General features: G+C 39.2%; 1 protein-coding gene across 6 annotated transcripts in view; it reads left to right on the forward strand.

Moving 5' to 3' along the window:
• The window catches only part of LOC126190696 (putative methyltransferase DDB_G0268948), a 125,323-nt gene that overhangs the window by 84,729 nt on the left and 24,735 nt on the right, over nt 1-15,859 (forward strand). For all 6 annotated transcript variants that reach the window (XM_049931158.1, XM_049931157.1, XM_049931154.1 and 3 more), the window contains exon 3: nt 8,327-8,484. In XM_049931158.1, the coding sequence (XP_049787115.1) occupies nt 8,327-8,484 (158 nt within the window). The remainder of the gene's footprint in view (nt 1-8,326; nt 8,485-15,859) is intronic.

Raw genomic sequence — 15,859 nt, forward strand, 5'->3', positions numbered from 1 at the left:
ACAGGGCATGTCTGCTCCAGTTTTATAGGGCTTTCATGCGACTGTGGCTAGACTACAGGTGCATAGTGTATGGCTCAGAGAAACTTTGTAATCTGATGATTATTGGTGCTATCCAATGTGAGGGAATTAGACTGGCAATAGGCTCTTACAGGACCACCCCCATACCCAGTCTCCATGCTGAGGCTGAGGAACCACCATTTATCATCCAGCAGCAACTCCTCATGGTGCGTCAGGCCTGTTAATTTCTCGCTACTCCAAATTTACCAGCGTACCATTCCATAGCTCATCCAGCTATGAAATGCTCCTTTACCAATTGTCAATGGGCAACTAGACCATTTGGGATGATCCGCATGAAGTGTGAACTAGCATCACTTGGTATGGAGCAAGTTCAATCCCAATCCTGGTTTTTAACTGCCTGCCATCCTGATTACTGCAGAAGCCCAGAGAGATTTTAGATTTGGTGCGATGCAGTAGAGGTTGCACCCCTGCATATGTTTTTAGTAAATTGTTTTATGACATTTTAACTGAGCACCACAACTTTATAGTTGTATTTATGGATGGGTCTAAAATGAGGAATTCCATTGGTTGGTTTGTTGTTTTCCCTGATCATCTCCTCAAGCTCTAATTTCCTCACAAGTTTACTGTATTCAACACTGAATTGTATGTGTACTTGCAGGCACTGAAGCAGATGAGATGTGTTATGAGTGGTAAATTCGTTGTCCATTCAGTTTCCCTGAGTGCCCTTTGTTCTGTACAATGCTTGTACATGGCAGATAAAGTAGTCCAGAACATCCAGGATACCTTCCTCCAACTACAAAGGCTGGGTAAAGAGATGTCTTCCTACTGAGTGCCAGGACATGTGGGTATTGCAGGGAATAAATGGGCAGCTGTAGCAGCCTAGGAGACATGTTGAGATCCTTAGTTTGTTCAGTGTGCCATTCACCTGCATACTATCACCTTGTTGTTGAGGTATAGTCATACATCAGTCAGAGGAATGGGGCTAGAGTCGTGGACAATAAGCTGCACATAGTAAAGTTCACACCATAGCCATGACGTAACTCCTTTCAGCAATGCAAACAGGATGTGGTCCTTCTTACTCATCTTCGCATGACACATGGCTTCTTGCTCCGACGAGAAGACCATACAATGTGTGATGCTTGTGGTTTATGAATCACTGTGGACCACATTTTATTAGACTGCATTTTGTTTTCAGGCCAGAGGACAGTGTCAAATATGCCAACAGTTCTGCCCCCTATTTTCAGTGATGTTCAAATGAATGCGGTGAGAGTTTTAATATTTTATAATATGTCCAACTTGTTTCCTAAAATTTTAGGAAGATGTTCTTAATGTGTTAGCAGGGTGACTGGCTCACCCACGTTTTTTGTAAGTGATCAACCTGTCACATTTCCCTTTACCATTGTTTTAGCTCTTCTATAGCTTTACTTATGTCTTAATTCCAGGTAAAGTACCTTTTACACTTTCTCTGCTGTCTTAAGGCATATGAGATAGAGTGATTGTGTGAGTCAACACAAGTGAGGTGGGATTGAGTGTCATTTTGTAGGTTTACTCTTCACTGGTTGATAACATTTTTAACCATTTTATCCATGTTATTTCCTTTAATATTTGTAAGGGCACTGATAACCTCACTGTTCAGTACCTGTAAACTCCAAACACACACACATTTTCAGTAGCTTACTAGATATGTTGTCAATTCCAGAAGAATGTTTACTCTTTTGTGAAATCCCAGTTTTCTTCTCTTCCCTATTTGTTGGTGGAGATAACAGTAATTTTGTGAATAGTAATAGGGAGTTGATTCTTGAGGATATGTACTGGATGATTTTACCTAAAGTGCAGCTGCTCATGAAGGTCCACTGTGGGCTGTAATTGTTGTCAAAACTTGATAAATATGCTGATGTGTTAATGCGTAACTGATTTTTGTTGAAAAACAAATGACTTCCAGTTGTGGCTATGAGGAGCTGTACACTGTTTGTATGATGATAGGACATACGTGCTGTCATTTAATAAGCCATAACATGAGTGAACAATGTTGCTATCGAGAAGAGAGGCTGTGCGCTGTTAGTGAAACCTTTTTATGTTAACGGTAGTAATTATATTGCTACATTGAGAAATTATTGCTTACTGAATGCTATGAGAAGAGACTAAATGCCATTAAATGATTCAAAGGAGATTATAGTGAAGTTCAGAAACATAGGTGAGATTGGCATGGCACCTGGAAAAGACATGTCTTTTATCCCAGAGGAAGTTATGGAAGAGGTTGTTGTTGTTGTAACTGACCACACAGCACATGCCCTGGGTAGTGCTAGTACTTGTGCAGTGTCACAAGAATTGTTTATGCCATGGTCAGCAGTAGGGAAAGTGTTACGGTTTATTTTATACTAGTACCCCTGCAAAATCCAAGTGGTGCAGCAACTGAAATCTCATGATCTGCAGCAACGTTCTGAATTTTCTCTTCGGCTTTTGACACATATTGAAGTTTGTGTCCTCAGTGTTTTTCACAGTGGCATTAGTGGATAAAATCTTCTTGGTTTTCAAGGTGCATCAAGTCCAATAAAATTCTTGAGCTTTCGATTGCAAGCTCCACAATCACCATCACGAGTAAAACTACTGACTGCCACTATTTCCCGCTTACACAAGTATATCTGTGATTACGGCCACTGGCACAAATCAGAGAGAGCCGAAATGATGCATGCATGGAAGTCGAATTGGGCAGCTCATAGCATCTTTGACCCGCTGCGGGATCAAGTGATGTCAGATGGCATGAGGGGCCGGCACCATGTTTGAAACTGCCACTCCCACCCCCCTACAAGCATTAAGCATCCACCATTGCTTCCTTTCGGTATCCAAAGCCCTTACCCACACCCTACTTAGTGTGTAGCCTTGGTCTCTGTTGAAATTGTTGCTGTTCATTCTAATGTTGGTTGCCTCTTTTATAATAGAGTCCGAGTTTGTTGACATAAGAGCCAAGATGCTTGTGTTCTCAAACTATATTTTGTGTCCATTTTTGACGCAATGCTCAGCTATGGCTGACTTGTCGAGCTTCCTTTGCTCAATATGTCTCTTGTGCTCAGTACAATGCTCCGAAACTGTGCGAATCGTCTGGCCTATATAGCTGCTGCTGCACTCGTAAAGGACACAATACACACCAGTCACACAAAGAGCTATGTCATCTTTAATATGGCACAACATACCTCATATCTTGGGGACAGGCCACAACACTGGTCTCAATCCATGTCTCTGCAGTAGATGTCCTAACTTGCTGCTCATTGTCCCACAGTATGGCAGGAAAGCCACTGTCTTGGCTTCTGGTGCCAGTCCTGGCAGTCAGTAGTTTTACTCCTGATGACGATGGCAGAGCTAGCCATTGAAAGCTTGAGAATTTTATTGGAATTGACACAGCTTGAAAACAGAGAAGATTTTATACATATTGAAGTTGATGACAAATGACTGGGCAATATTCTGTGGAGAGACAGTGCAAATTTTACACTACAGGGTACAGTGAATACACAGAACTGCCAAATTTGGGGTTCTATCAAACCACATTTTGTGCACAAAGAACCATTGCACTCGCTACATGTGACTGTCTCGTGGATTCATGAGCATTTTTACTCTCAATCCATTGTTCTTTGAATTTAATTATAATCACCTGGTATTTCTTCACATGCAGGTGACGCAAAGCTTATCTGTTCAGTTACATTACAGAAGTGTTCATAGAATATCTTGGTAGTTTTTCTCATTGTCAATTTCATCATCATCAGTATTTAGAACAACATTTGGGGCCCTAGAAGGTGTTTAACCTGCCTTGCTTTTTACTACATTGCACACAGTTTTAACATTATTTCCAGAGTTATTAATTTTTCCCAATAAAACATATTTTAATATCACTTTATCAAGAATTTTATAATGTTTTTGGTGCAAGGAGAGTTTTGATGTTCATATTGCCAATCCAAAGAAAGAAATAATGTACAAAATCTTATTCCATTGGAAAACAGTGTCTTAAGTATGGTGTACCACAAGGCTCCACCATAGGATAATTTCTAACTTTTATCTTTTGTAGCAGAGTTAGAATCATATGTCCTATTTTCCCATAAAATAAGTACATTGAATTTGCCAGCCAATGTAAATGTGTTAATGAAAGGAACAACCAGAGAAGAGCTGCAGGTTGAAAATAAAATGTATATCAGGCTATGCACAATAAGATCTACCAACACACACACACACACACACACACACACACACACACACACACAGTGCTGGTAATCACAGTTCAAATAAAGCACCTACTAACTCTGAGTACCATCACTTATGGCCTGAAAATTCTTTCTGTGTGCATGCACAGCTAGAGAGGCAGTAAAAATATGTATTTTTGCAAAGAAGAATCATTATGTAAAATAGTGTAATCACTTGAGGAAACTCTACAGCCAATAAAACATAATTCATATTCCAAATGAGAATTTAAGAGCTGCAAAAGCTCTGGGAGACCATTATTTAAGAAACTCCATATCCTTCCATTACCATGCTTATATATTCATTAGGAAAATCATAGATAGTTGTAACAGTTTTGTATATGCAAACCAGAACATTCATTCTGGGGGCCACAGCACTAGAACAAAATGCTTAACAGCACCATGTATAATAACTGTTCATAACTGCTAGCTGCAAAAATAGTATTACAGCAGAGATGAATACCTTGCAATGTAAAGATTTATATCAACTTTGTTACTGAAAAAATGAAAAGATTTTATGTGTACAAATTGACAGCACCTTTTATAAACTATTTTAATTTGCTGTTGAAAGCTGTATAACTGTTGCCTGTGTGCTATACTGAAAGCTTGTGGGTAATTTATTAAAAATACCTCATAGAGCGGCATCATGAAGTTAATGAATCTGTAAACAAAAGGTTTCGAACACTAGGCATATTTTTTGATTTGACTAAGGCTTTCGATTGTGTTAATCACAAAATATTGCTCCATAAGTTGGACCATTATGGAATACGGGGAGTAGCTCACATTTGGTTCACCTCTTACTTTAACAACAGACAGCAAAAGTCATTATTCACAGTGTAGAGAATGTCTGTGATGGGGCGTCTGAGTGGAGTTCAGTGAAATGGGGTGTGCCCTAGGGATCAGTGTTGTGGCCACACATGTTTCTTACTTATATAAATGATATGCCCTCTAGTATTATGGGTAATTCTAAAATATTTCTGTTTGCTGATGACACTAGTTTGGTAGTAAAGGATGTTGTGTGCAACATTGGCTATGTTTCAAATAGTGCAAATTTTTTTTGTTCTCTATTTGTCTGTGTCACATGTAATGAAATAGGCTTTATAATGATGTCAAGATACATAAGAAGTTACTATACTAATTATTTTTTTACATTACAAGTACAAGTTATTTATGCTACATTAATCAGTTGTGCAGTATTGCAATCACCGACGTAAAACTCAATTTCTATGTTAGAAGTATCCAAGAATTCTGTAAGACTGTTGTATGGATTGTCTATTAACCCAGTATGGATTGTCTAGTGCAGTTCATGACATAAGTTCATGGCTTGTAGAAAATAATCTAATGTTAAATCACAGTAAGACTCAGTTTCTAACACAGAATTTAAAAAAACCTGACATTTGTATGTCACAGAATGGGCACTTATTTTCATTCACACATGTCATATGGTACTATATCTTGGGGTTAATATTCCCATTCTAAAAGGCTATTTCTGGCTCAGAAATGGGCAGTTCGGGCAATAAGTGGTGTAAGGGCACCAACCTCTTATTGACCCCTGCCCACTAGTCTGGTTATTTTAACATTGGATTCTCTCTCTCTCTCTCTCTCTCTCTCTCTCTCTCTTTTTAATCCACATGCTTTGAAATCGAAACTGAAGAGTTTCCTCATATGGCACTCCTTCTGTTCTGTTGAGGATTTCCTTTAAAAAATTAAGCTGATCTTATGTTATATTGTTGATTGTGTTTACTTAAGTTATGGCTTGACTTTTTTGGGTTCATAAACATTTTATTTTACTTGTGATTACTTTTATGTTGTAATTTCATGTACTGACATATTCCATGATTTTGGATATCTGCTCCTCAATTTGGTCGTATGGAACTATTCATGTAAATAAATAAATAAGTAATCTCCTTAAATATTATTGTGTATTTCACATGTGTTTATGATTTTACCATCCTCTCATTATCATATAACATGTCATCTCATTATGCAATATGTTCCCCTCTATGTTGTTTTTATCATACATTGACTTATTCGGCATCATTTTGTACTCATCACTGATCTTCAGCTCCAAGATGTCTGCAAACCCTCAACTCATTGATAATTCTTCTTGTGTCTGTAGAAGAATTCAGCTTCTACCAAAGCCAGTACTCATCAACTCTGATTTGTTGGAATATAATGTAATTGGATAGATAAAAAAATCTACTCACCAAGTGATGGCAGGAAAACACACACATAAAAAAGGTTTTACTTACACCACCTTTTGGAATCAGTGGCTCCTTCTTCCAGCAGAAGGGTTGAAGGGAAAGGAAGAGGAGTGAAGGAAAAGGTTTGGAGAGATTTAGGAAAAGTGGTAGAATTCGGAGAAGTCACACAGAATCCCGAGTCAGGAGAGACTTATTGGATGGGATGAGAAGGAAAGCTCTAAATGTAGAAATATGTAAGCTAATGTTGATGGATAGGAAAAGCAAACACGTAATGTTTTGATACATCACATCATTTACCTGAGTGTAATGTTGCAAAGTGATATGAAGTCAAGTCAGAGTGTGAGGATCATGGTAGGGAAGGCAAATAGTTATCTTTAGTTTATTGGGAGAATTTTAGGAAAGTGTGGTTCATCTGTAAAGCAGACCACATACAGGATAGTGGTGTGACCTATTCTTGAGTGCTGCTGGAGTGTTTGAGATCCACACCACGTTGGATTGAAGGAAGACATCAAGGCAGTTCAGAGTTGGCCTCCTATATTTGTTACCAGTAGGTTTGAACTACACACAAGTATTACAGGGGTGCCTCAGGAATTCAAATGGGTTTTGAAATTTTAAACATTTGAGTAGCTGTGATCCAGCAACCACATGCTATTTAATTACAGGATGTATATACAGCCACTTCAGTTGCACAAAATTTTGTCAATTGACCATGGTTTCAACTGCGCTAGGGCAATCTTCATCAGAATAAAGAATTACTTTTGCTCAGACATTTTAAACGATGTTGTGATTACATGTATTCCATGCAACAGTCTTCATCAGAATAAAAAGTTATCTTTGCTCAGACATTTTAAACCATGGTGTGATTATATGTATCCAGTGTAACTTTTTATTCTGATGAAGAGTGCCCTAGTGCAATCGAAACCATGGTCAACTGACAAAATTTTATGCAACCGAAGTGGCTGTATATACGTTCTGTAATCAAATTGGTATCCCTGGAGGTAAGGCAACATTCTTTTCAAGAACACAGTGAAAAAATTTAGAGAACCTGCATTTGAAGCTGACTACAGAACGATTCTACTGCTACCAGCATACATTCCACATAAGGACTGCAAAGGTAACATACAAGAAATTGTGGTTTGTATGGAGGCATAGAGACAGTTGTTTTTCCTTTGCTCTGTTTGTGAGTAGAATAGCAAAGGAAATAACTAGTAGTGGCTTGTGGTGTATGTATGTAGATGTAGATAGGTCCATTTTGATTGATTATGTTATACAAACATTTTAAAACTGCATAATAATGAATAATAAATAATAAATGGATATTCTTACTCATCCAATTGGACTCAGTGTGGTAGAATGTCGTCATTCCAACAGTTTTGTAAATCATGTTCAGAGTTAGTGAAACATTTTGTTACTCATTAAAGTTTGTATACAATTTCATCTAAAGTGCAGAAACACATGAGATGTTAAAAAAAAATAAAGTGATGATTTGCCAGCAACATTATAATACATACTGGAAACAGTTGCAAAAATATTTAATCTCAGTATACTCTTGTCTCAGTCATTATACTTTTGTTTATTTATCTGTATATTCTTACTTCTGCAGTGGAGAAAATTATGTTTCCTAATAGTCCCAGACGAAATAGATGGAAGATATATTTGATAATGGAAAATCCTGTGTGGAATATAAATAAAGAAGACAGCAAAGATAATCATTCATAATACATTTAGGGCATCAAGTGGTCAACAGACATACAAAAGAGATTGAAAACTTCAATTTCTGTTGACCACTCTTTGATACATCTATACAGTGGGTACTATTTCTCATGTTAGTGACTGCTGTTATTACTCTTGTTAATTTTGTTATTTTATTATTTGTAGGTTACTGATTTAGCTCTGGCTGTAGATGTGGGCTGTGGTTCAGGTCAAAGTACTGAAGTACTGGCACCATATTTCCAAACAGTCATTGGGATTGATCCAAGTGAAACTCAGATTGTTGAAGCCCAAAAGAACAATACCATCCCAAACATTGTTTACAGGTATGGCTGTTGTTAATTACAAAAGTTTCTGTTAATCTGAAATATAACTTTAAAGCGAAAGGCCATTAGTGCTGCAGTACAAGCTTGGTAAAGTTGGGGAAAGAACTCCTATTTGTTTATTTGCAAAGGAATCATCTTTACATCAAGGAATTTTGAACATATTTGTCATCTTCATCATGCTATTTTGTATTGTTATAACAGTTGTGTTAGGATGTTTGGCTAAGAAAATTGAATGTCATGTTGTTGTTGTTGTGGTCTTCAGTCCTGAGACTGGTTTGATGCAGCTCTCCATGCTACTCTATCCTGTGCAAGCTTCTTCATCTCCCAGTATCTACTGCAACCTACATCCTTCTGAATCTGCTTAATGTATTCATCTCTTGGTCTCCCTCTACAATTTTTACCCTCCACACTGCCCTCCAATGCTAAATTTGTGATCCCTTGATGCCTCAAAACATGTCCTACCAACCGATCCCGTCTTCTAGTCAAGTTGTGCCACAAACTTCTCTTCTCCCCAATCCTATTCAATACCTCCTCATTAGTTATGTGATCTACCCACCTTATCTTCAGCATTCTTCTGTAGCACCACATTTCGAATGCTTCTATTCTCTTCTTGTCCAAACTAGTTATCGTCCATGTTTCACTTCCATACATGGCTACACTCCATACAAATACTTTCAGAAACGACTTCCTGACACTTAAATCTATACTCGATGTTAACAAATTCCTCTTCTTGAGAAACGCTTTCCTTGCCATTGCCAGTCTACATTTTATATCCTCTCTACTTCGACCATCATCGGTTATTTTACTCCCTAAATAGCAAAACTCCTTTACTACTTTAAGTTTCTCATTTCCTAATCTAATTCCCTCAGCATCACCCGACTTAATTTGACTACATTCCATTATCCTCGTTTTGCTTTTGTTGATGTTCATCTTATATCCTCCTTTCAAGACACTGTCCATTCCGTTCAACTGCTCTTCCAAGTCCTTTGCTGTCTCTGACAGAATTACAATGTCATCGGCGAACCTCAAAGTTTTTACTTCTTCTCCATGGATTTTAATACCTACTCCGAATTTTTCTTTTGTTTCCTTTACTGCTTGCTCAATATACAGATTGAATAACATCGGGGAGAGGCTACAACCCTGTCTTACTCCTTTCCCAACCACTGCTTCCCTTTCATGCCCCTCGACTCTTATAACTGCCATCTGGTTTCTGTACAAACTGTTAATAGCCTTTCGCTCCCTGTATTTTACCCCTGCCACCTTCAGAATTTGAAAGAGAGTATTCCAGTTAACATTGTCAAAAGCTTTCTCTAAGTCTACAAATGCTAGAAACGTAGGTTTGCCTTTCCTTAATCTTTCTTCTAAGATAAGTCGTAAGGTCAGTATTGCCTCACATGTTCCAACATTTCTACGGAATCCAAACTGATCTTCCCCGAGGTCGGCTTCTACCAGTTTTTCCATTCGTCTGTAAAGAATTCGCGTTAGTATTTTGCAGCTGTGACTTATTAAACTGATAGTTCGGTAATTTTCACATCTGTCAACATCTGCTTTCTTTGGGATTTGAATTATTATATTCTTCTTGAAGTCTGAGGGTATTTCGCCTGTCTCATACATCGTGCTCACCAGATGGTAGAATTTTGTCATGACTGGCTCTCCCGAGGCCATCAGTAGTTCAAATGGAATGTTGTCTACTCCGGGGGCCTTGTTTCGACTCAGGTCTTTCAGTGCTCTGTCAAACTCTTCATGCAGTATCTTATCTCCCATTTCATCTTCATCTACATCCTCTTCCATTTCCATAATATTGTCCTCAAGTACATCGCCCTTGTATAAACCCTCTATATACTACTTCCACCTTTCTGCCTTCCCTTCTTTGCTTAGAACTGGGTTGCCATCTGAGCTCTTGATATTCATACAAGTGGTTCTCTTCTCTCCAAAGGTCTCTTTAATTTTCCTGTAGGCAGTATCTATCTTACCCCTAGTGAGACAAGCCTCTCCATCCTTACATTTGTCCTCTAGCCATCCCTGCTTAGCCATTTTGCACTTCCTGTCGATCTCATTTTTGAGACGTTTGTATTCCTTTTTGCCTGCTTCTTTTACTGCATTTTTGTATTTTCTCCTTTCATCAATTAAATTCAATATTTCTTCTGTTACCCAAGGATTTCTATTAGCCCTCGTCTTTTTACCTAATTGATCCTCTGCTGCCTTCACTACTTCATCCCTCAGAGCTACCCATTCTTCTTCTACTGTATTTCTTTCCCCCATTCCTGTCAATTGTTCCCTTATGCTCTCCCTGAAACTCTCTACAACCTCTGGTTCTTTCAGTTTATCCAGGTCCCATCTCCTTAAATTCCCACCTTTTTGCAGTTTCTTCAGTTTCAATCTGCAGTTCATAACCAATAGATTGTGGTCAGAATCCACATCTGCCCCAGGAAATGTCTTACAATTTAAAACCTGGTTCCTAAATCTCTGTCTTACCATTATATAATCTATCTGATACCTACTAGTATCTCCAGGATTCTTCCAGGTATACAACCTTCTTTTATGATTCTTGAACCAAGTGTTGGCTATGATTAAGTTATGCTCTGTGCAAAATTCTACAAGGCGGCTTCCTCTTTCATTCCTTCCCCCCAATCCATATTCATCTACTATGTTTCCTTCTCTCCCTTTTCCTACTGACGAATTCCAGTCACCCATGACTATTAAATTTTCGTCTCCTTTCACTACCTGAATAATTTCTTTTATCTCGCCATACCTTTCATCTATTTCTTCATCATCTGCAGAGGTAGTTGGCATATAAACTTGTACTACTGTAGTAGGCATGGGCTTTGTGTCTATCTTGGCCACAATAATGCGTTCACTATGCTGTTTGTAGTAGCTAACCCGCACTTCTATTTTTTTATTCATTATTAAACCTACTCCTGCATTACCCCTATTTGATTTTGTATTTATAACCCTGTAATCACCTGACCAAAAGTCTTGTTCCTCCTGCCACCGAACTTCACTAATTCCCACTATATCTAACTTTAACCTATCCATTTCCCTTTTTAAATTTTCTAACCTACCTGCCCGATTAAGGGATCTGACATTCCACGCTCCGATCCGTAGAATGCCAGTTTTCTTTCTCCTGATAACGACGTCCTCCTGAGTAGTCCCCGCCCGGAGATCCGAATGGGGGACTATTTTACCTCCGGAATATTTTACCCAAGAGGACGCCATCGTCATTTAATCATACAGTAGAGCTGCATGTCCTCGGGAAAAATTACGGCTGTAGTTTCCCCTTGCTTTCAGCCGTTCGCAGTACCAGCACAGCAAGGCCGTTTTGGTTGATGTTACAAGGCCAGATCAGTCAATCATCCAGACTGTTGCCCCTGCAACTACTGAAAAGGCTGCTGCCCCTCTTCAGGAACCACATGTTTGTCTGGCCTCTCAACAGATACCCCTCCGTTGTGGTTGCACCTACGGTACGGCCATCTGTATCGCTGAGGCACGCAAGCCTCCCCACCAGCGGCAAGGTCCATGGTCCAATGTCATAGAAATTTTAAATATTTTATTACAGAATTGTTGAAAAGGAGAAAATTGTTAATCCAACAAGCAGAAAATACATTTAAAAATGATGATATTTGTACCAAATAAATTCCAAGAAAATAGTTTTTATGGTACATTTTTATCAATGCCAATATCTTTATTTTTGGCACATCACAGATCAGGTTTATGATGTATAGTGCACCTTGCAACAAGACACCTAAAAAATCTAAATGCATGTTAACACCAACACAGAGAGAAGAGATTCCATCTCCCTGATGTAATGCTCCCACTACTGCCCCACTTTGTACTACATATATATCTTCTTCACAGCCGGTTGGTGTGGCCGAGTGGTTCTCTAACCGAGCGAGGTGGCGCAGTGGTTAGCACACTGGACTCGCATTCGGGAGGACGACGGTTCAATCCCGTCTCCGGCCATCCTGATTTAGGTTTTCCGTGATTTCCCTAAATCGCTTCAGGCAAATGCCGGGATGGTTCCTTTGAAAGGGCACGGCCGATTTCCTTCCCCATCCTTCCCTCAACCGAGCTTGGGCTCCGTCTCTAATGACCTCGTTGTCGATGGGACGTTAAACACTAATCTCCTCCTCCTCCTCCTCCGAGTGGTTCTAGGCGCTTCAGTCTGGAACTACGCGACCACTACGGTCGCAGGTACGAATCCTGCCTCGGGCGTGTGTGTGTGTGATGCCCTTAGGTTAGTTAGGTTTAAGTAGTTCTAAGTTCTAGGGGACTGATGACCTCAGATGTTAAATCCCATAGTGCTCAGAATCATTTTCTTCTTCACATGTTGTGGACAGTGAACTTTATTTTTGAAGGTAGATTCGTAGGTAGTTTCCATGATGATAAAGAACTGCTTCATCCCTCATTGTAGCACAAGCAGTTCAAATGAAGCACAACAAAATGAAGTGTAGCAGTAACTATGGTTACTACAATGCTACTGCAAACAGTATGTTTGATCCCCAGTGTTGGGACGGCATTGATAGAAAATACTATAAGCTCGAAATCTTGTCTTCCACTACCCCAAACACAATATGAGTCATAGCCAGGATAGTATCTGCCAAGGCTTACAGTGGATTCACAGCCAATGACTTAAATCGTCATCTTCCAAAAAAGCTATACTATGCAATTCCTGGTTAATAAAAATGATGTACAGATTGCCAAAATAGAGATAAATGGGCACACATTGAATGAAACTTCATGTGAAGTTCCTAGACATCCTAAACATGCATAAATGAACCAAAAAGCTCAGTTCTTTATGTGTTACATTTAAAAATCTCCCTAATTGTATTGCCTTGATGGACCTTGCCGTTGCTGGGGAGGCTTGCGTGCCTCAGCGATACAGATAGCCGTACCGTATGTGCAACAACAACGGAGGGGTATCTGCTGAGAGGCCAGACAATCATGTGGTTCCTGAAGAGGGGCAGCAGCCTTTTCAGTAGTTGCAGGGGCAACAGTCTGGATGATTGACTGATCTGGCCTTGTAACACTAACCAAAATGGCCTTGCTGTGCTGGTACTGGAACGGGTAAAAGCAAGGGGAAACTACAGCCGTAATTTTTCCCAAAGGCATGCAGCTTTACTGTATGGTTAAATGATGATGGCGTCCTCTTGGGTAAAATATTCCGGAGGTAAAATAGTCCCCCATTTGGATCTCTTGGCGGAGACAACTCAAGAGGACGTCATTATCAGAAGAAAGAAAACTGGCATTCTACAGATCGGAGCGTGGAATGTCAGATCACTTAATCGGGCAGGTAGGTTAGAAAATTTAAAATGGTGAGTTGATAGATTAAAGTTAGACATATTGGGAATTAGTGAAGTTCGGTTGCAGGAGGAACAAGACTTTTGGTCAGGTGAATACAGGGTTATAAATACAAAATCAAATAGGGGTAATGCAGGAGTAGGTTTAATAATGAATAAAAAATAGGAGTGCAGGTAAGCTACTACACACAGCATAGTGAGTGCATTATTGTGGCCAAGATAGACAAGAAGCCCATGCCTACTACAGTAGTACAAGTTTATATGCCAACTAGCTCTGCAGGTGATGGAGAAATTGAAGAAATGTGTGATGAAATAAAAGAAATTATTCAGGTAGTGAAGGGAGACGAAAATTTAATAGTCATGGGTGACTGGAATTCAGTAGTAGGAAAAGGGAGAGAAGGAAATGTAGTAGGTGAATATGGATTGGGGGGAATAAATGAAAGAGGAAGCCGCCTGGTAGAATTTTGCACAGAGCACAACTTAATCATAGCTAACATTTGGTTCAAGAATCATAAAAGAAAGTTGTATACATGAAGAAGCCTGGAGATACAGACAGGTTTCAGATAGATTATATAATGGCAAGACAGATATTTAGGAACCAGGTTTTAAATTGTAAGACATTTCCAGGGGCAGATATGGACTCTGACCACAATCTATTGGTTATGAACTGTAGATTAAAACTGAAGAAACTGCAAAAAGGTGGGAATTTAAGGAGATGGGATGTGGATAAACTGACTAAACCAGAGGTTGTACAGAGTTTCAGGGAGAGCATAAGGGAACAACTGACACACATGGGGGAAAGAAATACAGTAGAAGAAGAATGGGTAGCTTTGACGGATGAAATGTGAAGGTAGCAGAGGATCAAGTAGGTAAAAAGACGAGGGCTACTAGGAATCCTTGGGTAACAGAAGAAATATTGAAGTTAACTGATGAAAGGAGAAAATATAAAAACGCAGTAAATCAACCAAGCAACTAGGAATACAAACATCTCAAAAATGAGATCGACAGGAAGTGCAAAATGGCTAAGCAGGGATGGCTAGAGGACAAATGTAAGGATGTAGAGGCTTATCTCACCAGGGGTAAGATAGATACTGCCTACAGGAAAATTAAAGAGACCTTTGGAGAAAAGAGAACCACTTGTATCAATATCAAGAGCTCAGATGGAAACCCAGTTCTAAGCAAAGAAGGGAAAGCAGAAAGGTGGAAGGAGTATATAGAGGGCCTATACAAGGGCGATGTTCTTGAGGACAATATTATGGAAATGGAAGAAGATATAGATGAAGATGAAATGGGAGATATGATACTGCATGAAGAGTTTGACAGAGCACTGAAAGATCTGAGTCAAAACAAGGCCCCAGGAGTAGACAACATTCCATTAGAACTACTGACAGCCTTGGGAGAGCCAGTCCTGACAAAACTCTACCATCAGGTGAGCAAGATATATGAGACAGGGGAAATACCCTCAGACTTCAAGAAGAATATAATAATTCCAATCCCAAAGAAAGCAGGTGTTGACAGATGCGAAAATTACCGAACTATCAGCTTAATAAGTCACGCCTGTAAAATACTAACGCAAATTCTTTACAGACAAACGAAAAAACTAGTAGAAGCTGACCTCAGGGAAGATCAGTTTGGATTCCGTAGAAATATTGGAACATGTGAGGCAATACTGACCCTATGACTTATCTTAGAAGCTAGATCAAGGAAATGCAAACCTACATTTCTAGCATTTGTAGACTTAGAGAAAGCTTGTTGACAATGTTGACTGGAATACTCTCTTTCAAATTCTGAAGGTGGCAGGGGTAAAATACAGGGAGCGAAAGGCTATTTACAATTTGTACAGAAACCAGATGGCAGTTATAAGAGTCGAGGGGCATGAAAGGGAAGCAGCGGTTGGGAAGGGAGTGAGACAGGGTTGTAGCCTCTCCCCAATGTTATTAAATCTGTATATTGAGCAAGCAGTAAAGGAAACAAAAAAATAATTTGGAGTAGGTATTAAAATCCATAGAGAAGAAATAAAAACTTTGAGGTTCGCCGATGACATTGTAATTCTGTCAGAGACAGCAAAGGACTTGGAA

This window comes from Schistocerca cancellata, chromosome 6 (assembly GCF_023864275.1).
Source record: "Schistocerca cancellata isolate TAMUIC-IGC-003103 chromosome 6, iqSchCanc2.1, whole genome shotgun sequence".
Taxonomy (NCBI): Eukaryota; Metazoa; Arthropoda; class Insecta; order Orthoptera; family Acrididae; genus Schistocerca; species Schistocerca cancellata.